This window comes from Platichthys flesus, chromosome 2, assembly GCF_949316205.1.
Source record: "Platichthys flesus chromosome 2, fPlaFle2.1, whole genome shotgun sequence".
Classification (NCBI taxonomy): Eukaryota; Metazoa; Chordata; class Actinopteri; order Pleuronectiformes; family Pleuronectidae; genus Platichthys; species Platichthys flesus.
The window spans coordinates 28447567-28475066 of record NC_084946.1 but is presented as its reverse complement, the minus strand read 5'-3'; the positions used below and the strand labels follow the sequence as shown (position 1 = coordinate 28475066).

Below are 27500 nucleotides of genomic sequence, written 5' to 3'. Positions count from 1 at the left end.
TCCATCTCCTGTGTGTATGTTAATGTATCTGTGTGTGTGTGTGTGTGTGTGTGTGTGTGTGTGTTTGTGTGTGTGTGAGGGAGTTACACAGTTTCTCTTTAACACCCTGATGCCTGTTCGACAACGACCAATACAAACTGGTTCATGTCTGGTTTGTGTGTTCAGCTCAAAGTCTGCTTTCAGATCTGTAGCTATGATTTCAGTCAAGATCTTTTTATTTAAACAGCTTTACACACAGAGACACACACACACAGACACACACACACACAGTCGTATCTGCGTCGACATCAGCTTGTAAGAGGGAGAGAACTGTGGAAAGAGACACACAAAGCAGCCTGGGAGCGGGAGGCAGAACCACGAGCTGAGATTGAGAGAAACCTGGAGCCGGAGAGATGGAGCGACAAAGAGGAAGAGCAAAGAAAAGAGAGGAAGAAGAGAAAGACAAACAGCTTTTATTCCATAACATTGTTCCTGAGTTTATCAGCGTGGTTCTGTCTCTCTCTCTCTTTCACACTCTCACATCCAACAAAGTGTAAACTCCCTGTGGCAGTGTGTAAAGGCCACACACACACACACACACACACATGAATAAAGGACACATCTGTATGTTACATGTGTGTGTTATTCTGTGTGCACCTGAGACTGTGTGAGTGTAAGAGAGAGAGAGAGCGGTGGGTGTCTCTCGCCCTTTCTGCTCCACTGCCTCCGTCCCCTCCGCAGACCTCAGTGCCACCGAACATCCATTTACTGCTGATTCAGCACGTCAGTGTGTGTCTGTCCTCCCGGGTCCGTGCACGTGTCACTGCCTGATGTGCACACTGCAGAGTGAGCACTGCTACATGTTTCAAATCGACTGTGTGTGTGTGTGTGTGTGTGATGGAGAGAGTGAGAAATAGCACAGGAGGTGTGAACACAGATGAGTGAACTGTGTTCTCCTCTTTACATGTCCTGTGCATCCATCCGGGGGGGGGGGGTCACTACTTCACTTATCATATATCGAGGGTAGAAACTGCTAAATTTAAAATACATGAAGATATAAATACACAACTCAATAATGAAAAAGTAAATAAAGAGATTAATAATTTAAAATTCAGTTTTTCATGTGGACGTTCTATGTAAAGAGCCTTGAGATCATATCTATTATGATTTAGCTCTATACAAATAAAATTGAATTGAATGAAAGAAAAAATGTATACTGTTTGGAAAAGAAAAGGTCTGTTTATACATTTCAACATTTATTCATATATTTAATATTGAATGATTCATTGATTGTTGTCAACGTCAATTCTCTATTACATTAACATGACTAAATATTGTCAAAATAAGGAGGAATTCCAATTATTCAATTCCCTTTTATTTCCTCTTTTGATATTTTCGGAATAAAACTAAAATAATTTTTTTATTATTGACTGACAAGCAACGACAAACTCTAGGTCCTTATTGTAACGCCTCGTATATTATTAATTTTCTCTTTGTTCTGTATAGATTCATCCTCCCACTGCAGCACTTACACACGTGTAACATGTTAAGCACATGTTTGTTCATCAGACACGTTTCCTCTGTTTATCATAGAACCTGTCAGCAGCCTTCATCCCTCCATCTTATGCACTTAACCATGAACACACTTCAAACATGACCAGTCGCTCTTCACCATCTGCTCATGTAAAGAAAACCAGAGGACCCACAGTCGCTTCGAGACAACACTTGTTTTCCCACTCAACACAACTCAGACACACTAATGTGAGTCTGTCAGGACGGAAAAGAGAAATCTGTCACACAGGACCCGACAAAGACACTTCTGTTTTTCATCTATTCATCTCAGGCAGAGAGAGAAGACAAAAGCAGCGAGTGACAGGACACGAGGAAGACGAGTGATGAAGACGCACAGAGACAGAGGAGAGTGACAGAGTCAAACCACAGAGTCCTCGTCCCTCTAGAAGACCTGGAGAGGACGGACGAGGGACGGACGAGGGACGGACACGAGGAGTGAGGGAGGACGGTCAGAACATCTGTCCACAGCTTCAGCCAAACCTCAGTGTTTATAGAGTTCACACACATTTACTGTCAGTGAATAGAATCTGTTCATAAGGGCCGTGGGCGTGTTGTTGGGGGGGTGGGGGGGGTGGGGGGGGGGGGTGTAGTCTTTCTGTTTGAATGGAGGGAATGAATGAAGAGCTCAAATTGGTTGCCATGGTAAAATCATGATGGCATGACTTGCAGCATCAGCACCTTCAGGCGCAGTACTACAATACTACAGTACTACAATACTACAGTACTAAAATACTACAGTACTCCACATCACTCAGGGGTGACGAATGCAGCTGCTTCCTCTTCTTCTTCTTCTATTGTTTAAATCTGTCTCTACTTCCTGTGATTGGTCCAAAAGTCTTAACTATCCAACAACGTGTTTTCACTGCAAACCAACAGAACCTGGTTCAGTCTGATCCAGACCCAGAACTCCTCTTCTGCTCTGAGGAACCGTTCACACCTGATGTTCAGAGCTTCAGACTGACCTGAGGAGTCTGAAGATCTGAACCCAACCAGGTGTGAACGAGTCCTGAGTCTCTATCTTCTATTATTTCTCCAGATTCAGAAGAAAACAAAGTCTCAGAGGAACAGCTGACACCTCACCTGCTTCCCCTTTGATCTGCTTTGATCTGGAGCCTTTCACTGACTCTAACTCCAGACTTCATGATAAGTATCATATCGTTACCGACAGAGAATCAGAGAATCATGATCTTTGTGTATTTTGCGACTGAAGGACTCAGCTCTTTGTCGTTGTCTTTGTGGATGTGAGCAGTTGAACCTTCTGAGCTTCTTACCACATAGAGCTGTTTCCAGAGCAAGGCCCATTCCTGCAGCGTGGAGGTCACCTCTGTGATGATGGGGTCCTCCAGAGGCAGCACGGTCTCATGAGGCCTGGAGACAACACAAACACACACAAGCTTCATTCACAGGCACTAGCTTTACTAGTTCACAAGTAAAGTCATCGTGTCCACAACACAAACACAGTAAACACAAACACATTTAAAACAAACACGTTTAACACAAACATCTTTCACACATTTCACACTTTTCACAAATTTCACACAATGGTGTGCGTTGTCGACAGGTATACAAAACTCCATCTTCCTTAGTCTACACTATGGTCACAGTGCAACGAGTTTCTTTATCACACGAGTCAAACGTTTCTCCAGATTTAAACACAAACAAACTTTTTGTCTGTGTTTTAGTTTCTAATCTCTTTTAACCATTAAAAGCTGTTTTCTCTCCACACAGACTGTGGGCGACCAAACCAATCGAACGTGATTGGTCAAAGCAGGAATGTGAAACCTGGTCCCTCATCTACAGACTCTGAATGTTCATGAGTAGAATCTGTTCCTGGATCAGAGGTCAGAGGAAGAAGAGTCTGTGCAGCCTGTAAACAAAGACAGTCAACATGACTCCTCCCCCTCCCAAACTACCTTAAAATGACAGAAACTTATAATATTTTGACAAAAAGGAACGTAAGTCAAGATATTATGAAACACAGGTTGAATTGTTTTTAGATATTTTAATGAACAATTGTTGTGTTTTTAAAATAAAAGCATCTGCATATTGTAAAATAAAACGCCGCTTGTCCAAATGCAGCTCCAGTAAAGAATAAATCCACTTCCAGTCCCTGACGTTTCCAAACTGGGTGAACTCACAAACCAGTGGCTGAGGAGCAGAACCTCAGTTCACCTCCTCGTGCGCTAACTCCTCTGGTTCCCATTTCCTTCCACATGACTGTGACCGTGGGGGGGAGCTGAGAGCTGAGTCACTTCACCCTGGAGTCAGGAGTATTAGAGTACACACACACACCCTCCTCTCTCCTCCTGGCCCCCCCGTCTCGTGACTGATTAATTAATAAAAGCCAGTTTGCCAGAGGAGCTGATCTCCCAGCTGAGCCGTCTGGTGACTTCATCCACATTAGTTACACTTGGATCTCAGAGGCTTCTCCTCCTCCTCCTCTTTTCTCTTCTACTTTTCCTTCCATCTGACCCCTCCCTCTTTCCTCTGTGTCTCTTTCACTTCTCTGACTCTTATTCTTTCTTTTCTCCCCCGTCACTCCCTCAGTTTCTATCCCCGTCCATATCAACCCGTCTGAAAACAAACTGAACCTCTCAGTGATGAGGACGCCCGGCTGATCTGTAGCAGAGGTGATGAGCTTCAAACTAAGATGTAGTTGAGAAGATTTCCCCTCCTCCCTCTCATCCTTCACTTTGCTTGACCTCTGTCTCATCCCTCGCTTCCTCTGCTGTGCAACCGAGCGTTCACCCACACATCGACCCTCTCCTCTCGTTCTGTCTCTACTCGTCTTTGCCCCGAGAGGACACTTCTGTCCTCATCAGTCTGAAGCCACTTCTGCCCCATCCTAATATTTTGATCTGCTACATCCTGACCATCTCCTCTCGTGTTCGCCCTCTGCCTGGATTTCATTCTTAAACACACGCTCTGTCTCTTTTTTAATCTCTCTGGGGTGAAGGAGAGATTTTCTGGGAACATATTTCTTGCGTCACAAACATCTGAAGTCCTCAGCTGCTCCTTAGACTTGAGAGATATTTAATATTCTGTCTCACAGCTACTTTCACCAACTTTGATTCACCACAAGTCCTTCTATGATTTTGTGGACATGACAGACACTCAGTTACTGAAACTGAAGAACCAGCTCATGGATGGAGGTCTACGCAGATCAGAACAGGTTCAGTCTATGTACATTTCTATCTTGTATGGAACCAAGTCATAAATCATGTTATCATTATCTCAAAGCACTTAACACTTGGAGACTTTAAAATGATAGAGAAACCAAACAGTTCCTCCAACGAGCAGGAGGTGACTGTGACCTTTGACCTTTGACATCCTAAATCCTATCAGTTTCAGTCCAAGAGAATTTGAAGACACGGCCTAGAGGCAGACGTGAGATATTACCTGCAGGAGCCCAACAACATTGACCTTTGACCCTCTTCACCTTCAGTGTCACAGCCACAGAATCACCCTGCACCCCTGTGTGTCATTTAAGGTGTGTGTAGTTGACACTGTGTGTAGTTGACACCGTGTGTAGTTGACACTGTGTGTATTTTAAACGGTGCAGTTGACACCGTGTGTAGTTGACACTGTGTGTAGTTGACACCGTGTGTAGTTGACACTGTGTGTATTTTAAACGGTGTAGTTGACACCATGTTTAGTTGACACTGTGTGTAGTTGACACTGTGTGTATTTGACACTGTGTGTAGTTGACACTGTGTGTATTTAACACTGTGTGTATTTAACACTGTGCAGTGTTCAAAGCGTCAGTTCCTATTAACATCAACGTGGTCAAACAGCCACTGTCCTGCTGACCCTCAGGTTAATGATTAAATATTGAGCTTAACAGTTCTCATCTCAGTGTGTGTGTGTGTGTGTGTGTGTGTGTGTGTGTGTGTGTGTGTGTGTGCAGAGGCAGGTGTTTGGGGCAAAGAGTGTGAAGTAAAAGTGGACGTATTTTTCTTGTGTGTGACATTAACATTATTGTGAAGCTGCTGCTTGAATCAATGAATTGTTGAATAGTTTTTTTCTGTACCGATAACAGTCTTCATCTTTACCTGAAACTCAATCTGACACTTGAACACACATCAGAACACAGTGGGATAAGAACCACCTACAATGAAAGAAACCATCTTTGACAAACCGATTTTTTTGTCAGGTCCATGTCCCGTACACTTACGTGGAGGAGGAGGGGTTTATGACCTATACTGCAGCCAGCCACCAGGGGGCGATCGAGATGTTTTGTTTACGTTAATGGTCCATATCTATATTTGTCACCGGCCTCCTTGACTCAGTAAAACACTCTCCCAGTGACTCTGTGTTTCTTTGCCCTGGAGCTCCACTTAAAACCAGTGAAAGATTCACTAATTAATTTACTCTCCGCCTTTAATTAAAAACTCTTATGCAAATCCAGACACGCTGAGTAACTCTGATTAATACGAGGTTTAAGAAGAGAAAAAAAAGAAGCTTTTCCGATCATTATGCAAATGTATTAAAATATGTGCTCTTGAACTTGGAGGCGAATCAGAATCAAGAAGGTTCGTGAGTGAACGGGTCTGAAAACAAACGTCCCCACGGAAAACGAGACTTCATCAAATCACCACTAAATGGTTTTTTTAACGTTGTGAAGAAGCTGAAGGCCTCAAAGCCCCGAGTGACTGAGGCTGGATCTGGACTCGAAGCTGCTGATGTTTGATTTCCACACTGTGCACCGCCCGACGAGCCACCGATGTTTTCCTGAAATGTTCTGTGGGTAAACGTTGTTGACGAGGTTTCTAACTCCTGACGGACGCTGTAAACAACAACACTGATCTTTCCACAGCAGGGTTTATACGTCATGTCCCCCCTTCTGCTGCTCTACAGGCTCCGCCCCCTGCCACTCTACAGGCTCCGCCTCCTGCTGCTCTACTGGCTCCGCCCCCTCATGTTCCTGTTTGAACGAGTCGGACCCGACAACCTGCTGCTCCTTCACATGTGTCAAGAAACTTGTGTCTGAACATATTCTGGAGTTGATGTATGAGAGCAAACTGACCTGAGGGATGCTGTGCCTGGACACAAATTGGAAGTTGGTGATAAAACGATAAAAGAATCAAGCTGAAGGAAAACATTCATCTGGAGTTCAGGACTGACAAATAAAAACTGTGTGTGGGCGACACTTTGTCACAGTGAACAGAAAATTCACTCATTTCTTCTCTTGCCAAGGTTGAGGACATCTGTCTTCTCTCCCTCACTTCTATCAGCAAACAGGAAGGGGCTGTCCATCATGGGTACCATTAACATTTCATTCACATAGCCACGGCTACTTCACTGTTCCCAGACCAGGTGTCAAACCAACGTGACGTCGCCTGTTGGTTTGTGATTTGTTGCTTACACATTTTGTTCTGCGGCATCTTGTTTGTTTGAAACCATACATAACCATATATGGAGGGGTGGGGGCGGAGCCTGAGTAAGCGTCCTCGGACCTTCACTTTTATTGGAAATCGGAACATTCGTTAGAAGAACTCATTCGCTCATAGAAAGTTGCCCCCTGCTGGTCAGACAGAGAATGCAGGTTTCATTCACTTCTTCTACGTCCGTTTTTATAAACACTCGATTCTTCAGACGAGTTGTATTCGCTCTGCTTGGTTTAAAGTTGAATTCCTCTCGAACTGCTTGAATATACGGGACAGTATTAAATCTTATTACTCTCTTAAGAGGTGAACTCGTGGCTGCTCCTCTTCTGTCACTCAATCTGGATTTAAAGCGTCTGTGTGACGCAGCTGAAACTGAACATGAGAGGAAAGGAGGAGAAAAAAGGTGGAGGAAGGAGAAGTGGCTGTGAAAGCTAAAGAGTCTCGATCGCCCCCTGGTGGCTGGCTGCAGGATAGGTCATAAGTTCCACCTCCTCCGTGTTATCATGTATTTTCTGCCCCTGTGGTTCTTATCACACTGATGCTGAGACGTCATGATTGACAGCTGGGACAGACTCCTGATTGGTCGAGCATGCAGCTGTATCCAGATGTTTGGGCTTTATTTCTTGACCTGAACATCAGGGCCCCCAGAGAGACAGAGACTTCTGGTGTTTGGTGAACTTACCCTCGATTGGTGACGATAGCTTTCTTCAGGTGAACGTAGTTGGCTGGAAAAACTCCCTGGAGAGACAAAGAGAGAGAGAGAAACCATCAGCCCATCGTGGGAGAGTGAGAACAAACTGCATGAAACCAAAAGTTGTATAAAAACATTCCAGAGCAAACAGAGAGAGTCTGACTCTTCTGCACCGGCCTCACTCTCCAGACCTGGAGTCTCATGACCTTCTGACCTTTTCTGAGGCGACTACGTGAGCACAATTTATTTCACAAACCCCCCCCGCCCCCCTGGACACTGACAGACCAGAAGAGTACGAGTCTGAAGACCAGCGACCCGCACAGCAACGCTACACAACATGTGGCGTGTCTCCGAGGTGCACTGCTCAGTTATTCACGTCAGACCCTGTGGAGGCTGGGAGGAAGCTGCGAGCGGCTCAGCAGGTCGCCTCCACTGATCCAGAATCAGTGCAGCACTTCTAACCACTCGCTGTGCACGCTGGAGATTCACATTCTGAAGAACACTGCCACGTTGTGTAGCAGCAGGGAAACAAAGTGATGACACACTCGATGTGCGGTGACCTTTAACCTTCTCTTCAGCCTCGTTTAATGCAAACTAAGTCTTCTCATGTGTTTATGTTTCCATGTCACTGGAGGGTCACAGATAGATAGATAGATAGATAGATAGATAGATAGATAGATAGATAGATAGATAGATAGATAGATAGATAGATAGATAGATAGATAGATAGATAGATAGATAGATAGATAGATAGATAGATAGATAGATAGATAGATAGATAGATAGATGGATGGATGGATAGATGGATAGATGGATAGATGGATAGATAGATAGATAGATAGATAGATAGATAGATAGATAGATAGATAGATAGATAGATAGATAGATAGATAGATAGATAGATAGATAGATAGAAAGATAGATAGATAGATGATAGATGTTAGATAGATAGATAGATAGATAGATAGATAGATAGATAGATAGATAGATAGATAGATAGATAGATAGATAGATAGATAGATAGATAGATGATAGATGTTAGATAGATAGATAGATAGATAGATAGATAGATAGATAGATAGATAGATAGATAGATAGATAGATAGATAGATAGATGATAGATGTTAGATAGATAGATAGATAGATAGATAGATAGATAGATAGATAGATAGATAGATAGATAGATAGATAGATAGATAGATCGATAGATAGATGTTAGATAGATAGATAGATAGATAGATAGATAGATAGATAGATAGATAGATAGATAGATAGGTAGATAGATAGATGATAGATGTTAGATAGATAGATAGATAGATAGATAGATAGATAAATAGATAGATAGATAGATAGATAGATAGATAGATAGATAGATAGATAGATGTTAGATAGATAGATAGATAGATAGATAGATAGATAGATAGATAGATAGATAGATAGATAGATAGATAGATAGATAGATGGATAGATAGATAGATAGATAGATAGATAGATAGATAGATAGATAGATAGATAGATAGATAGATAGATAGATAGATAGATAGATAGATAGATAGATAAATAGATAGATAGATAGATAGATAGATAGATAGATAGATAGATAGATAGATAGATAGATAGATAGATAGATAGATAGATAGATAGATAGATAGATAGATAGATAGATAGATAGATAGATAGATAGATAGATGTTAGATAGATTGCTTGAGTGGATAGTACAATTAAATATATATATATAAAAACAGCGGAAATATATATATATATAAATATATAAATATATAAGAATATGTAGTGGTGTAGATATCAGGTGGATGAGTTATCACAGTGAGCACAATTAGTTTAAGTGTAGCTGAGGAGATATAGAGCAGCACATGTTGTGTTTCCTGTCTCTGTGCAGAGGTTGTGTTGTACTAATGTAATTTAAGATCTCGTCTCTTTGTATTAATCACAACTCTAACTTTCTCATTAAGAATATTTGATTACATGCTGGATGATTTTGAAAAGATTCAATCATTCCAACATGTTCAGATTCAATCTTCTATAACTCAGCAGCTCGGTGAAGAACAGCTCGTGATCCAATCAGTCCAATGTGTTTCCTGCCGTCTATGAAAGACACAACTGATCTGAAGTCAGTGAGAAATGTGTGATAGATAAATAAAACCCAGTGAACAGACAGAGGCCTCATGAATGACCAGGATCAGAGAGTCACAGCTGAGGATGTTTGAACAGTCAGAGTCATTCTAACACAGAGGGAAACACGAGGTCAAAGGTCACAGAAGCATCACAAATTTAAATCAGCCGATGTGCAAAGTCCAGGTTTCAGAATCAGTATCTGGAAAAACTGTGGCAGAACATTTTGAATCATAAACATGACGTGATATGTGCAGGATTTCATTCATGTTCATCCTCCACAACATGTGTCAGTGAAGAGAGGGGGCTCTTTGAAGTACTGTGTGTGTGTGTGTGTGTGTGTGTGTGTGTGTGTGTGTGTCTGTGAGTGTTGGATTCCTGTTGTTCTGGGTTTGTACCCTCATGGTTGAATGCACTTACTGTGAGTCACTTTGGATCAAAGCGTCAGCTAAATGTAGTGTAATGTAATGTTGTGTACTTTTTCATGTATGAATATATTATTCTATGTGTTCCCTCAGTTCTCAGCCAGCCTGTGTGTCCACGCAGAAACTGTACGTTCAGTGTTGGTGTCATCATGTCTGTGTGTGTGTGTGTGTGTGTGTGTCTGTGTAGATGCATGTCTGTGCTCTGAGCGCTCGGCCTGCAGCGCTCGGGACAGACACACACCCTGTTCATTACGTCCTCTCTGTCTGTCCTCCCACGTCTCGGCTGCTCCTGTCCACCGGGATGTGTTCCACGTCCGTCACGAGACCTTTTAGGGTCGAACGCTGAATAATGAAACACGGGAGAACCGTCCTCTGCCACTGGGGCGAGTGTACGTGTGGACGAGACAAAGGGGGAGTGAGAGAGGACGGGACTGGAATGTTAAAGCTGTCGGGAGCTTGTTCCTGCTCCCACATCTCCCAGTGAGCTTCTGTCTGTGGTTATCACATCATCATCACTGGAATCCAGGCCACCACTGTTTTTGAGACCTCTCACTTCTCCACTGCCAGCGAAGTGAACAATGCCAAGTGTGGCAGCAAGCAGACGACAACTACACAATGTAACACAAACTGAAAAAATCACACTCTTTATAACACAACATAACAAACAATAACCACATAATCCTGAGAGTCCTCACTGGCCTCTGTCACAAGCCTCGATTCACTCGACAATAAACACAGTGTGAGGTCCATGACTCGTGTCCTGTGGATCCCAGTGTGTCGTATTTCAGTACAAATGGTTCCCAGTTTCACACTGAAGTCTTAAAAATGTGCGTGAAAACCAGAAACACAACACAAGCTCATAATGTACGGAGCTGATAAGAAAACACACAAAGAGCAGTGAAGCTGAGAAAATGGAGACTTCAGATGTGTTGCAGGTATGAAACACACACACACACACACACACACACACACAGCACACGTGGTTCCTGTCTCCGCTGTGACCCTGGATGCTTGTTAACAGGTCAGTGCACTCACAACACCTCAGGCTCCTCTGTGAAGCTCCAGGAGGTCGTCACCATGTTGTGTTGTTTCTAATTATTTAGCTGATGGTGTTGAAACGCTGCCTCACTTAAGAAAGGTCAGAGAGGAAGAGGAAGAGGACGGGGAAGAGGAAGAGGAAGAGGAAGAGGACGAGGAAGAGGAAGAGGAAGAGGAAGAGGAAGAGGACGAGGAAGAGGAAGAGGACGGGGAAGAGGAAGAGGAAGAGGAAGAGGACGAGGAAGAGGAAGAGGAAGAGGAAGAGGACGAGGAAGAGGAAGAGGAAGAGGAAGAGGAAGAGGAAGAGGAAGAGGACGGGGAAGAGGAAGAGGAAGAGGAAGAGGAAGAGGACGAGGAAGAGGAAGAGGAAGAGGAAGAGGAAGAGGAAGAGGACGAGGAAGAGGAAGAGGACGGGGAAGAGGAAGAGGAAGAGGAAGAGGACGAGGAAGAGGAAGAGGAAGAGGAAGAGGAAGAGGAAGAGGACGAGGAAGAGGAAGAAGAAGAGGAAGAGGATGAGGACGAGGACGAGGACGAGGAGGAAGAGACGATGGATAAACAGGAACCAGTGAAGCTGCAGGAAATCAAGCACTTCACCATCAAGCCTTTAGATTTAAAATGATTCCTGATTGTTTCCTGCTAATCGTTTGTATTAAATCATTATTAAGAGTAGAACTGGGTTTCAGGCTCTGAAGTCTGAGTCCTGACGCTCTGACAGAGGTTGTAATCTCAAACGTGAAGAAAGAACTGAGCCGCTCACAAAGTTAGAGAGCAGAAGAGTGAGCTGGCTCCAGTGGGCGCTGACCACTCAGTCACAGTTTTAAAGTTCTATCATATTCAAAGCACTCGTCATGTTGAGTTTGAAGCAGCAGCAGGTGAAACCCGAGCAGCCGGTGTCACGTGCTGGTTCCAGTTCATCCAGAGCACTGGGCACTGGGAGCCTCAGTGGGTGAGATGGTCCTCGTGTGAAGTGCTAAATGAAAAACTAATGTTTTCACATGGACTTGATTTTCTCTTTTACTGAGGATCATCAAACCATTTTGCTTTTCTCTCCCGTTCCTCTTCCAGGTTTCTCCTCTCGACACTCTCCTCTCCTCCTCTCCTTCTCCTCCTCCTCTCCTCTCCTCTCCTTCTCCTCATCTCCTCCTCCTCTCCTCTCCTCTCCTCTCCTGTCGTCCTTCTCTTTTACTGCTGCACAGTAATTACTTGTTCTTTTGTTTCCCTCTCATCAGCTCATGGTGGAACCATCCTGACAGGAGAAGAAGAAGAAGCTGGGTCTTCTTCTTCTTCTTCTTCTTCTGTCGTCACAGAGTTTATCCTCTAACCCGACGCTCCGCTCTTCTCCTCTGTTCTATTCTGAGCTGATCCCTTGTTCTCGACTCGGTTCTTTGTCCCAGCTGAGAGCAGAAAGCTGGTCTGTGTAATTCCCTCATAAAGCCTTGAGCAGGATCATCTTGTGCTGTGGGCTGTAATTTCACAGCAGCTCTGACTCGCTGGACGGTGAAATAACAGTGATCAGAACTGTGTCACCTCATCTTCTGTGGTTTGGTTTAAATCTTCTGTTCGAGTCGGAGACGTTTCCACTGAGATGAAGGGAAGAGAACTGAATGACTCCATCACACCTGCTGGTGACACGATCCTCCAGAGTCCACAGTGAGATCTGATCCAGCTGACGTCCTCCAGACAAGAAAGAAGAAGAGTAAAGGAAGACGAGTTGAGATGTTTTCAGACATTGTTTACAGCTCATCCCTCATCACCAGAAGCTCTGGAATCTCCTCGTCTTTCCAAGTTGACGTCTTCATCTTCTACGTGTCCGGCTCCTCTTCTTCATCCTGAGATGTTTGTGTTCTTCTAGTTTCACGTCACGTGTTAGAAACCTCATCAACACGTCCACTCGCTCACTGAGAAGCTTCCACACATTGTCCTGCTGGTTCCTCACATGGACTCCAGGAGGCTGCAGGAGAAGATCCAGAACATGTCCAGAGACACTGACTCAGACATTTGTTCTCAGACAGAACTTGCAGAGCATGTGAGGAACCCGTGAGGAACATGTGAGGAACACGTCAGGAACATCTAGGGGTTCCTTGTTGCTCTGAAAGCAGCTTCATTGTGTTTCCTTCTTTTCGATTGGTCTATGTGAGGACTGAGGAGATGACTGTTTACACTAATGGCTGCTCACTGAAAACAGTACTAAGTGGATTGTCGTGTCGGTTGTGCGATGAGCTCACATTGTGTACTCCATCCTGTCGCCTGTACTTCAACCACTTAAATATTCTTGAAACATGAAATAATTGCAGAACCTAAGAAGTTTGTCTGTGGCATAAACTTGAGATATTTTACTTCAGGAACCGTCTTAAAAGCTGAGTACGGCTGCAGCTCAAATATCCAGCAGAGCCTGAACATGTTCAAATATTTAGAAGCACAGTGAAAGTGTTTGTGTCTGAAACTCATGGACGCTCTCACGCTTGTTTTTAATTGTTTTTCTCTGAGTGAATTTACTTTATAACATGAACCAACGTCTTGTTTAATAGTCAGTGAGTCTTCCCTCAGGTGATTGATGACCTATGTTAATATGCACATAGGTCATCAATCCCCTGAGGGGTGACTCACTGACTATGATACAACATTTGTTGTAGCTGTAGTTGGACTCGACCCCGATCGAGGTCAAGGGCACGTAGTCAGAACCTTTTGCACAGTTTGACGGTTTCAGGGTGAACGACATCTTTCCTCTCGGTTGGTGGGTGTGTCAGAGCTGTCGTCCAATCAGCAGGGACCTGGATATAAACTCCTCCGTATAATGAGACAGTGACACACTGGATTGTGCTCAGCTGTCGAGGAGCACTACACATGCTACAGGAGACGTTGTTCTGTTGTGTTGCACGTGTTTGTGGGTCATTGACAAGTAACTCCCGATGTGTTTAGAACAATCTCCGAGACAAACCAGAGGTGTTTCTGTTTTATTCATATCTTCACGTCAGCGTCTGTGCTGCTGATGAAATGCACAATAGAAAAACCTCGACAGATTAACTCTCTGGTGTTAATTCTCCTCAGATCTGGAACACGGAACCCGCAGCTGGAGAAACGCTGCTGTGGAGATATAATAAAGCTTCTTATAGAGCCGCAGAGCAGAGAAGAATGAAACAGACGGAGAGCAGGACCGAACACTAAGGAGCTTCTTCTTTAAAGACTGTAAAACCAGAAGCCGGTTAACTCCTCATCCAGACACGCTGCTGAGAACAGAGTCGGATGTGAAGCTGTAGACTCAGATCAGATCTGTCAGGAGCTGGAGATCCCGCTGTGCTGGATTCATCGTGATCCTCAACAAGAGCAGGTCCAAGCCCACGATGGGACTGGAGCACGTGTCGTTTCTCTTTCACTACCCTCCTGTGTAGTTTTCATTCTTCTATTGTTTGTGTTTTACTCTGATATTTCCTGTTTTCATCTTAATGTTTGTTTTGTACAGCACCTTGTAACTTTGCTTTATAAATACATTTTACAGAAACTCAGATATCAGTCGTATAATTATGTTTGATTTAAATCATTATTCCCTGGAAAATGTAATAAAACTAAAACTTTATCTTATCATAATATTAAAGGGAGTGAATAAATTCCTGACTGTCCATCGAGACGTCTCCACACAACCACATAGGAAAATCCGTCCGTCCCATTCTTATGAAATTAGATCTCGAGACGTCTCGAGGGACATTGGCTGTCAGGTCTCAGTCACCTGATCACAAGGTTGATCTTTGTGTTTTCAGTTATAAATGCTCTAAATGCTCTTTTACTTTTACATGAACAAAAAAACCTTTGTAAGACAGAAGAGGAAAGTCAAACTGAAGAAATCCTTCGTCATCCTCATCTTCGTCACACTATCGTCCAGCGTCAACAGAAGTTTCAAAGAAGCTAATCTGAGAATCACAAGCTGTGGGTATTAACGTGGCCCCCGGCACTGGAACATGAATTAATGAATGAATTACAGAAATGTGGGCGACACAGTTTCTTAGAATCGGCCCCTGAGGAAATCGACTGGTAATTAAACTTAAAACACAAAGAAACATCAACTCAAACATCCGAGGTTGTTTCTGTGCCACAGGCAGAAACTCCGAGGTCACCACTCGGACATGCTGCCTTCAGGGATTAAGATATTTTCTATTTAACATTTAATTAGAAGAAAGAAGAAAAGAGAGTTGAAGAAAGAGTGAGAGAGAAGAGAGCTGCAGAGCCGGAGCTGTCAATCACTCTTACCTTGACATTTGGCTTCCTCGTAGAAAATCCTCTGAACCAACCTGGAAGGAGACAAACAGAAATCACATGATATATGTGAAGTGTTCACGTGTTCATGCTTCTGATAAGTCTGGTTAGAAGTTTTGAAATGATTAATCTTGTATAATACTGTTCTCCTGTAAATCAGTTTCTGTGTCTCGTCAGTTCAAGGCAAAGTTTATTCCACATGTCCCCCCCCCCCCATTCAGGGAGTGGATGTCTACAGGAGCCCAGACGTCCTCTCAGACCACAGGGACATCATGTGTCTCCATCTGAGTGGAAATAAAACCGATTGTGTGTCCGACTCCTGGAACTGAACGTGTTGTGTGACGCAGTCTGTCAGTGACCGAGGGCAGCAACAGAGACGTCTATATCGAAATGATTCACATTATTACTTTGACCTTCACGGAGAGAAAAACTATTTATTATGTTTTTATTCGAGATTTCAAAACTCTGACAATCTGAGACACCACCGCGTCGACTCCTTCGTTTCTGAAAGACCTTCCAGTCGCACACAGACCAAGACGCCCATCTTATCTTCCTGCAAAATCATTTCCTCAGCAGCTCTCCCTGCTCTGATATGAATATGGAGGAGGGACGCTTAATTGGCCGGGGTAATTAATAACCAATCAAGATTCATTTATCACCCTCGTTAAGACGGCTGTGTTTACTCCCCGGCCTCCCATCTATATGGTAATCAGACTGGGGCCGGACCAGCAGCGTCTGGGTCTATTTGAAGGATTTGAAATGAGGACGGTGTGTGAGTGTGTGTGTGTGTGTGTGTGTGTGCGTGTGTGTGTGTATGTGTGTGTGTGCTTTTGTGTAGCCAAACTCCTTTACTGCATCTGTAAGATATGAGAAACATGAGGGAGGAAAGACGGCAATAAAAGCTTCATTTGACCACCTGCGTGTGTATATCATTATTATTATTATTATATAATAATGTAGGTGTGTAAGCAGAGATGCCAGGGCAGATGTGTTTGTGTGTGTGTGTGTGTGTGTGTGTGTGTGTGTGTGCGTGTGTGTGTGTGTGTGTGTGTGGGACCTCGCAGGTGCATATATGTGTCTAATTTGTTCACTGTCACACATCGTCTCTCTGAGGACGAACAATCATCTCGACTCCTGGAGCCAATCGACTCAGTGATTATTAGAATAATCATTTGCAGCGTTATCACAATAATAATCAGTGCGCATCGTTTCTGAGTGGGAGGCAGAACTGGAGGAGCCACTTCTGAGGCTCAGACTCAACTCATTATGAATACTGCGTTATAGAATAAATGCAGGTTTCCATCAAGCGATCAAATCAGCCAGATGTGAGTCTTAAACTCTGCTTCACGTCCCTGGAGCTCTGCCCCAGATGGTTTATGCAAAAAAGAAAAAGCTTGTTGATGCAGTAATATCAATCAGCTGAACTCCTCACTGCGAATCAACAGGTATTGATCGATTAGTATCTGATATATATTGTGTTATTTAGTCGTGACGTGTGTGATATGTCCCTCACTGTAACTGTAGCTCTCAGATGGTGAACGAGAATAAATACAAACAACTGTGACGGGTGTTTAACGTCAGAAACATCCATTCACCTCATGTTGTTGAGCCTGCAAGTAAAAAGTACTGCTAGTACGTAAGCTAGCAGAGTAACGCTAACTCTCAACCTTAAAGGTTCAGTGTGGAAGATTCAGGTGAATGATTCAGGGGTGTTCAGCTGCAACACGACAATTCACCACTAGATGGCACTAAATCCGACACACTGGAGCTTTAATAGATTAACTTATCTCCATTACAACCCAATAACAGCTGATCTCTATAACTCCTGGTTGTTCACCTGTTATCTACCGGCAGCCATCTTTCCTCTGTAACAGCAGCCGCTCTTATAAACTGATGAGTGTCTTCACTGCGACTGTGGTTCTTCAGTAACGCTGACAGAGTCCAAATCTCCTACTTTACATTGCTGCCATGCTCTTAATGGAAGTCTAATGCCTTCTCAAGTGTTATGACTCTAATCTCTATTTGAAGAATGGACCTCAGGGATTGCATTCCTGCAGCCGGCTGCCATCTCTATATCCATGTCATCACAGCCACTGAGCCTCTGTCTGCAGAGGACACTTTGGCATTAGAGCAGACGGAGGAGGTGGAAAGATCCTTTTAAGAAAGACTTCACTTGCACCTTGAACACTCTTGTTTCTCAGTAAAAAGCTCTGCAGTGATTCTGCAGCAGCTGAAACAAACAAACACAAGCACACACACCCTGTTCACCCTGAAGAGACAAATCCATCCATTATCTGCATTGTTCAGGAAGTAAAAATCCCATTAATATTCTGAATAGAGACTTTGATTATCCGCTGTAATATCAAAACCATCCCAGGTAGATCTACCACAAGCAACGAGACAGTGAAATCATTTTTAAGGTCGGCTGCCTTTTAAGAAAAACAAGTTTTAATTGTGAAGACAAAGAGAAGAACTGAACTTCCCCCCGTCCTGAAAGGGACGTGTGAGAAGCTGTGACACCACCTCGGATCACATGACGTCCATGTTCCCTGACGTGAGGCTCGTGTTTCATTACCAGAGCAAATCCTCAATGTCAGGATGTGATAGGACGATTCTCTGACCAGTGGGGAAGGAGCTTTAGATGCTGAAATTCAAAGTACCATTCAAAGTGCAAACTTTGAATTTGAGTAACTTTGAATTTTAGTGAATGTGGAGGAAGATGCAGCGAGTAGAGTGAAGCTACACCCCCCCCCCCCCCCCCCCCCGTCAGCCTCTGGCACCCGGTCGATGGCTGCGTCCTGCTCAGCTGTGGCTGATGGAGCTCACACTCACTCATTATCTGCAGAAGACAACATTCCCCGGCCTCACACAGGTTCTGGCTCGAGCTGCGAGCTTCTGTCTGACCCGGGCTCCGGTCCAGGTCCACACCAGCCTATTACCGGCTACTTACAGCTCATTACTGGAGGAAGCAGCGATTAGTGTGACTCTGTTTTTACAGTGTGCATCGGAGATAACGGCCGCCGCAGCATTAGAAGCTTTTCCAGCTGGAGCTCTCGTGGAGACGTGTGGACAAAGAGCAGGAGACAAACCGACACTGATGCTGCTGCTGCACCGAAAATACAAATAACGTAGAAAAGTACCAGCCACTTGTTTCCTCAAATGACAGAAGATACAGATATTTGAATCAAATAATTCTACTGGGTACCCATCCAATCAAACGGAAGGAAAATGTGTATTAAGGGCCCGAGCACCTCCGGTGGGAGGCCCTATTGAAATTGAAAGGATTATTTTGAACATTTTTCAACGTGCTCAAAAAGTTGGAAAAGTTTGCAGTAAATTAGAAAGTGGTGTAAATGTACGTATTCTGGAGAAATGGAAATGGCCGTGGGAAATGGCTCAACAGCGCCACCTACGGAAAAGCCCCTCATTTAGCATTCACTGATCCTCACGAAAATGAGGATAGTTGTGTATCATGACCAGATGCACAAAAAAGCCTCAAGGACCATTATGAAATACGCAACAGGAAGCCCGCCATTTTGGATTTAGTTGCCATTTTGGTCATATTCCATATTTTTACTTTGATGTACTTGTCGTAGAGCTTTCATCAGATCAACTTAAAATGTAGATGAGTGTCATCACAACAAAATGGAGATCCAAAGTTATTGAAAGATTGATTTTTTGTCACACCGTGTGACCTTGGCGTGACGTCAAAGTTTGATGAAAAGCCATCAAAACACGAGCTTATGTATCTCAGACATATTTGGTCCAATCGGCTCCAAATTAGAAATGTAAGACAAGAGTCGCCACCTGAAGACATCTAAACAGAAACCGTGACTTAAAATCACAGCGCCCCCTTCTGCAAAAACTAAAACCTGAGAGCCGTCCTATGTGAACTTGTGGTGCAGATGCTAATGTTGATAGTTGGGACTTAAAAATCCAATATACCCATATATTGGCAAAAATATATATAAATGAACATTAAAATAATTCAGACATAGCTCAACATAGTTAAGACTTTGTATGTCATATTTTTGCATAGTTAAGACTTTTCCAACCAGCAGTAATTGTGGATTCACAGTTTTATTTCATTGTCTTAAACAATGTGAGTCAAAAGATTTATATTACATTGTGCTGAAATCCACGATTATAAATCTAGATTTTTGCATTTTGTGATGAAATATGACTATTGAAAGGAAACATGTAAAAATAAAGAAATCAAGGAATAAATGGAATGTTCCGGAAGAAGAGAATTGGCGGCCATTTATGCATGTGGTCCCCCACTCTCTCTGTTTCCCTTTCACAATAAAGCCTATGTCCTATAAATAAAAACAACATAAAGGTTATAACGACCCAAAAATACATGCAAAGGAAAAGGAGTCATTAAGATCACAGACATGTTTAATGTGAAAGATTAAAGACACGTTCAATGTTCTATATATCGAAGGCTCATGGTCCTTTATCTTAAAGGTTCCATTGATAGGTCCTTTGCAGCAAAATAAGATGAAGGGAATAAACTTTAACTTATTCAGAAATCTCTCCATAATAATTCTAACTTTCTATTTACAACTAATAGAATAAACTAGTGATGGAAGGTTTTTTTCAACAAAACGTGGAGACTATTCAAGGCCCAGCAACGATTCTGCAAAACTCTATTTGTATATCCCAACAAATAAGGTACCTCATAGACCTGCTGGCCGAGAAGAACACAGAGATCCAGGAGGAGAAGACTAAAATGAACGTTCTCCAAGAAGAGCTGGATAAGCTAAAAACTTCTCATCACAAGGTCTACCAAAGCCATACAACCGACCAGGAGGAGTTCAACACTGAGCTCCAGGAGGAGAGGAAGATGAAGAACTCTCTCCAAGAAGAGCTTGAGAATCTCAAAGCTTCTTGTCCAGAGGTCTGCCAAAGTCATGCACCCGATCAGGAGAAGTTCGACACCGAGCTCCAGGAGGAAAAGAAGATGAAGAACTCTCTTCAAGAAGAGCTGGAGAAGCTCAAAGCTTCTTATCACAAGGTCTGGCAAAGTTATGCAACCAACCAGGAGAAGTTGAAAACCGAGCTCCAGGAGGAGAAGAAGAAGAAGAGCGATCTTCAAGAAGAGATGGAGAAGCTCCAAGCTTCTCATCACGAGGTGTGGCAAAGTCATGCAACCAACCAGGAGAAGTTCAACACCGAGCTCCAGGAGGAGAAGAGGATGAAGAACTCTCTCCAAGAAGAGCTGGAGAATCTCAAAGCTTCTTGTCCAGAGGTCTGCCAAAGTCATGCAGCCGATCAGGAGAAGTTCGACACCGAGCTCCAGGAGGAAAAGAAGATGAAGAACTCTCTTCAAGAAGAGCTGGAGAAGCTCAAAGCTTCTTATCACAAGGTCTGGCAAAGTTATGCAACCAACCAGGAGAAGTTGAAAACCGAGCTCCAGGAGGAGAAGAAGAAGAAGAGCGATCTTCAAGAAGAGATGGAGAAGCTCCAAGCTTCTCATCCCGAGGTGTGGCAAAGTCATGCAACCAACCAGGAGAAGTTCAACACCGAGCTCCAGGAGGAGAAGAGGATGAAGAACTCTCTCCAAGAAGAGCTGGAGAATCTCAAAACTTCTCACCACGAGGTCTGGCAAAGTGTTGCAAACAACCAGGAGAGGTTAAACACTGAGCTCCAGGAGGAGAAAAAGAAGAAGAACGATCTCCAAGAAGAGATGGAAAAGCTCAAAACTTCTCACCACGAGGTCTGCCAAAGTCATGCAACCGATCAGGAGAAGTTCAACAACGAGCTCCAGGAGGAGAGGAGGATGAAGAACTCTCTCAAAGAAGAGCTTGAGAATCTCAAAGCTTCTTGTCAAGAGGTCTGCCAAAGTCATGCAACCAACCAGGAGAAGTTGAAAACCGAGCTCCAGGAGGAGAAGAAGAAGAAGAACGATCTCCAAGAAAAGCTGGAGAAGCTCCAAGCTTCTCATCACGAGGTCTGCCAAAGTCATGCAACCAAACAGGAGAAGTTCAACACCGAGCTCCAGGAGGAGAAGAAGAAGAAGAACTCTCTCCAAGAAGAGCTGGAGAATCTCAAAACTTCTCACCACGAGGTCTGGAAAAGTGTTGCAAACAACCAGGAGAAGTTAAACACCGAGCTCCAGGAGGAGAAAAAGAAGAAGAACGATCTCCAAGAAGAGCTGGAGAAGCTCAAAACTTCTCACCACGAGGTCTGCCAAAGTCATGCAACCAAACAGGAGAAGTTCAACACTGAGCTCCAGGAGGAGAAGAAGAAGAAGAACTCTCTCCAAGAAGAGCTGGAGAATCTCAAAACTTCTCACCACGAGGTCTGGCAAAGTGTTGCAAACAATCAGGAGAAGTTAAACACCGAGCTCCAGGAGGAGAAGAGGATGAAGAACTCTCTCAAAGAAGAGCTTGAGAATCTCAAAGCTTCTTGTCAAGAGGTCTGCCAAAGTCATGCAATCAACCAGGAGAAGTTGAAAACCGAGCTCCAGGAGGAGAAGAAGAAGAAGAACGATCTCCAAGAAGAGCTGGAGAAGCTCCAAGCTTCTCATCACGAGGTCTGCCAAAGTCATGCAACCAAACAGGAGAAGTTCAACACCGAGCTCCAGGAGGAGAAGAAGAAGAAGAACTCTCTCCAAGAAGAGCTGGAAAATTTCAAAGCTTCTCATCACAAGGTCTGGCAAAGTCATGCAACCAATCAGGAGAAGTTGAAAACTGAGCTGCAGGAGGAGAAGAAGAAGAAGAATGTTCTCCTAAAAAATCTGGAGAAGTTCAGGGTTACTTCTGATGAGGTCTTCCAAAGATATAAACCTTATGCTTCCACAACTGAGCTCACTGAGGAAGAGGTTCTCTCCAATGTTCTCCCTGATCCCAAACCCAAGGAGACAGGGCTGCCTGAGAAGACAGAGAAGCCTAAGAAGGCTTCATTGTGTAAGAGAGTCCGCCACCTTCTGGGGTTGTGCAGGAAGCAGAAGAGGTCAGCGGCGCCAACATCCCCCAGCAACTGAGCTGACTTTACCTTCTTCACCTGCTGTGAGGTCAAGGTTAATGGAGGGATTTACAATTTCATTTCCAAGCATCCTAAAAAAAAAGGTTGTCCTCACAATGAAAGTATTTCACCAAATAAAACGATAAAAAACTAAATGTCTTGCACATGTTGATGTACTTAAGATAAGGTAAGATAAGATGTTCCTTAATTTATCCTCCATGGAGGAAATTCACAAATGACACAGCAGCACAGGAAAGTGTATCAGATACATCCTCCTGCAGAGCCGGAGAACGGTTCCAGATGTTCGAATGCAAGAGTCATGGAACCACAGTTTAGGCCGGTGCATGCACCACCAGTTTGGTTCTCTTGGTTTTACAGGTATGCTTATGTCAGACTATATATATCACATTTTATTCTCTTCTATAAAATGTTTGTGGATACAGATTTTTTTATCAATTTAACCATTTATTAAGTTAACGCAGCCATATCCCTACATAAAATACATTAATCAGCTGTATGCCTGCACACATGCAAATACAAATATACAGACACTGGTATCGATAGCGTTTTTTTTAAATTCATACAGATTTGGGTTTTTTCAAGGAAAAAAACTTGAAGAATTTTTGTTGACCTTTGTTTGGGCACAGCACTGGAAATCTGAGTGGAGATATAGAGTGCTCCTTAAAGCTGCTCACTATGCCACCAGTATATTTATTTGTCTGTTGTAGAGTGCTGGAATTAATATTCTGCCTCTGATGATGTTAGAATGAAAACTAGATGTTCAGTTTTCGTCTCTTAGTGGGTTTGAAACTCGTGGGTATTTTGGGGCGTGGTGGGGACAGACTGGGGGAGGTGACAGTAACTACAATGGCGGCTGAGTCATACCCCATGATGACTAAAGGGAGACGGGACTTTTGTCTCCATCTTATCTCTATCCTCATATTTTCTCTCCATCCCTGCTGCTTTTGATCCTTGTCTCCTAACATCCCCGATAGCAGATTCAACGCAAAAAGGGCCGGCACGGAAATCAAGACGCGCACTTTCTACACCAATTCTCACCGAGATAAGAGCAGAGGATGATAAACGGAAATATTATGATTAGGGCCCCAGCGCAGAATGGTGGGAGGCCCTATTGAAATTTAAAGATTTAGACATGGTCAAAAAGTAATACAACTTTTCAGGAAATTCAAGGTCTTAGGATTGTTTAGTATTCATGAGTAATTTGAATTGGGCGTGGCAAAATGGCTCAACAGCGCCCCCTGGAACCAGCCTCAGGTTTCCCTATGGCCGATCTTCACCAAAATCGGAACACAGGTGTATCGCGACCAGTCATAAAAAAAAGTCTCAAGGGGCATTATGAAAAACACCACAGGAAGCCGGCCATTTTCCATATAGTGGCCATTTTGACCATATTCACCATTTTTACTTTAACATACTTGTCCCAGGGCTTCCATCTGATCAACTTCAAATTGAGATGAGTGTCATCACAACAAGGTGGAGATAAAAACTGATTTAAAGATCCTTTGTCGTCACTCCGTGGTGTTGAGTCAAAGTTTGATTAAACGCCATCAAAACGCAAGGTTCTGTGTCTTGGACCTAGATGGTCCAATCGAGTCCAAACTAGACATGTAACACAAGAGTCCCGGCCTAATGACATCTACACAGAAATCATGACTTGAAAACACAGCGCTCCCTGGTGGCTACAGGAAGGCACAAGTTTTATACTTTGATGAACTGTTCCTGGCTGCTTTACAATATACAGCTAAAATGAGCTCAGTAAAGTCACTGGATCAGGGTCAGAATTGTAACATTTCCTCAAACCATGTAAACATTGATGTGCGGCGAAGGACAGTCCTATTTGTTAATCCACTCTGCATTATCCAACCGGCTGGAAGTGAAGCGTTATCCTTACCACAGTGCACAACACGCATGCAACGCGGAGATGTGCGCTTGTTCATCGATCGCTCTCTCCACCGACCGCAACAGGTGCTCGGGCCCGTCAGTGCTACAACGTAGCCCTAGTAGCTTTTATTTCTTGATCAGTTTGAATATATTGTTGTGATTGAACCTGATGATCCGTTTTTATAGTCGCGGTAAAAATAAAGTCTAAATTATTATCATGTTGAGACACAGCTCCACACAGCAGGAGGCAGATCAGAGTAGCTCCTGTATGTAGTGCATGTTTTATCAGTGCAGGACTACTGGTCTCAGCACTGGTGATACTGGTCCAGGGACATGATCTCTGTGTCAAACCATCAGGTCGAAGTCTTACCTTCACATTTCTCCAGAATCTGAACCGTCTCTCCGACCTCCAGCGTCAGGCCCTGAGTCACCGAGCCGCGGAAGCTGCAGATCACTGAGGACACACAGAGAGGAAATACATGAGCTTCTGAGAATGTCTTAATTATTCACTTTCTGAATGTTAGCACACCAAACCCTTTCATCATTCATTCATCAGAAAACTTTTCTTTTTAAATTCCTCGTAGGTCGTAAACCACGCGCCCTGGTCCCGTGACAGCAGCGTGACGTCAGCCTCTGATCAGCTCGTCCTCGCTGATCCAGGACCTGTTGATGTTAATGTTCCTCATGACTGCTCCAGTGCAGCCGGAGAACAACAGACCTCTGAGCTTCCTCTGCTGTCACTGTACATCACCGGTAACAGGGACAGAACGTACAGTACGGAGACGTCCCGGGAAGGAAGATGTGTTTCTGTTTGGATTCTAAACCAGTCAGGATGTAACTCCTCACTCTGGGTGATTCTACACTCTCTGCTTTCAGCTGCTCAATATGAAACCGCTGCTTTCACATTCAAACCACGTCAGAGGTTTGATGTTCAGTAAACATTCTGCCACACAGGAGAAAACCTCAACACGAGTTGGACTGAGGAGAGCTGAACAAAGTGTTTCCTCCAAACAAACAAGTGAAAAGCACAAGAGAACTCATTCTCATCATGAATCACGACGCATACTGGCCATACTGGTGCTCAACCAATCAGGAGTCAGTCTTTATGTCATCAAATAACTAATTCAAACCAAATTTTTCAGAAACACTTGAGCAAACATTTATTTAAAATCTACTTTGATCTGTTGGTTTGGTCCATGTCCCATCTGCTAACATGGAGATGTTTAGGACTTATACTGCAGCCGGCCACCAGGGGACGATGAAGAAGATTTGGCATCACTATCAGGAGCTGTCATGTCGTCCATCTTTACAACAGTCAACGAATGTGATCAAGGTTGAGGGTTTACTGTATAAAAGGTCAGAGGTCACGATCCTGGTGGTCGGAGGCAAGGAAACTTTTTCTTTGTACATAAAAAATGCAAAGCTACAGTTAAATATAGAGTTTTACATCTTCTTCTTATGAAATATATTTTTTTAAAGGTCTAAGGGTCTGATTACCATTAAACACATCGTGAGGACATTGTCATCATCCACTGTGTCGTACATATCAAATATAAATGTAAATAGCTTTGCAGGAAGTAAAAGAAAAACAAAACCCTCTGGCCCGAAGGCAAATCAGCACTTTACATCCGCCAGCATCCTGGAGCAGAAGTGAGGAGTTGAGCTGAGGCCACGAGGACAGCCTGCTCTGAACCAGAGGAAGAATCCAGACAGGAAGAGACAGGACTCTGCTCCGTCTCCGTCCGTGGAAAACTCACAGTGTCCAGGAAGTGTCTCTGATTTGATCAGCACGTCCTGAGGTCACTGCGTCCTGATCTGTCGACCAGAGACTCCTCCCACGACCAGAGACTCCTCCCATTACCAGAGACTCCTCCCACAAACAGAGACTCCTCCCACAACCAACGACCAACCTCTGTGTGTCAGCGCCGATCAAATACAGACAAATCCTCCGTGTCTTTAAGGTTCCATGTTTAGAACGTGTGAGGCAATCGTCAATCGATCAGTAAATCTAATTATATTTGTATAATCTCATATTCACACATCTCAGTTTGTGTCTTCTTAACAAGGAGCGACATCCTCGGTTCTAAACCCTGGTAGGAGTCAAACTACCAAAGAAACTTTATTAACAGGAAATAAAACGTAGAAACTTCAGAGAGTCACATGTGACGATCCCAGGCTGCGAGTAGCTGAACACATCCACAACATTACTGTATTTACTACATTGAGAAGAAGAAACTGTTTGTATGTACAGTATATGTATATGTATGTTCAATGATTATAAAGTTATACTTCTTATAATTTTCATGAATATAATTGGATGTATTTATACGTGAACATAGTTACAGTAAGACGTCCTCCCGTCGTACGATAACGAAGCCAAAATACTTCAGACATACAGGAGACAGTGTTCAGGCTCTGCAAGGAGGGTGGTCTCTCTCTCTCTCTCTCTCTCTCTCTGTCATCATCCCTCTCTCTTTCTCTGTCACTCACTCGCTCTCCATTATTAACACCTCTCGCACTGTTTCTCTATCAATGACACCCTCTCTCTCTCCCCCTGTGTCTGTCTGTCATTTGTCCATTGTCCCTCTCTGTCATCACCGTCACTCTGTTGTCGTCTCGGGCCTCGTCACTCTGTCATTGGGTCGGTCGCCCTCTCGCTCTGTCTGTCTCTCTTGTTCTGTCCTTAGACCAGAGGTTGAAGACAAATGTTTGGTGTCTGTGAACGAGGGACAACCGAGGGAGGTGAAGAGGTGAGGGGGAATCAACCTCACGCACCTTTGACCACAAGCTAGGACTTATAAATGTAAGTTGATGGCAACAGTTGAATTTTGTTGTCCCTAAAACATGAAACAACACAAACCACATGATGTTTACAGGAACGTGTTGAGTCCTATAGGAGCGAGAGAATCAAAGTCTTTCCAGATTAAAGACAAATGTTTCACAGCATGAGACAATCGGATATTATTGAAAATGTTCGATGTTCATGTCACATCTTCCAGATTACGTTTAATCCCAGTAAAACCAAATATAGATCTGGACCAGCCTGTAATCCCTGAAACATCTGATTGTGATCACATAAAGTGCTTCTTTCTTTTTTTTTTAAATAACACAATAACACAATAACACAAACCAACAAAAACAAACACAGTTGTTATTCTT

The 27500-nt window shown here is 43.5% G+C and overlaps 1 protein-coding gene across 1 annotated transcript in view; it reads right to left on the bottom strand.

The window, feature by feature from the left end:
- The window catches only part of LOC133973261 (dedicator of cytokinesis protein 3-like), a 111137-nt gene that overhangs the window by 43695 nt on the left and 39942 nt on the right, over positions 1-27500 (bottom strand). The window contains exons 2-5 of the mRNA XM_062411016.1: positions 24712-24795; positions 15465-15505; positions 7621-7676; positions 2823-2919 (exon numbers count right to left, since the gene is read on the bottom strand). Of these exons, the coding sequence (XP_062267000.1) occupies positions 2823-2919; positions 7621-7676; positions 15465-15505; positions 24712-24795 (278 nt within the window). The remainder of the gene's footprint in view (positions 1-2822; positions 2920-7620; positions 7677-15464; positions 15506-24711; positions 24796-27500) is intronic.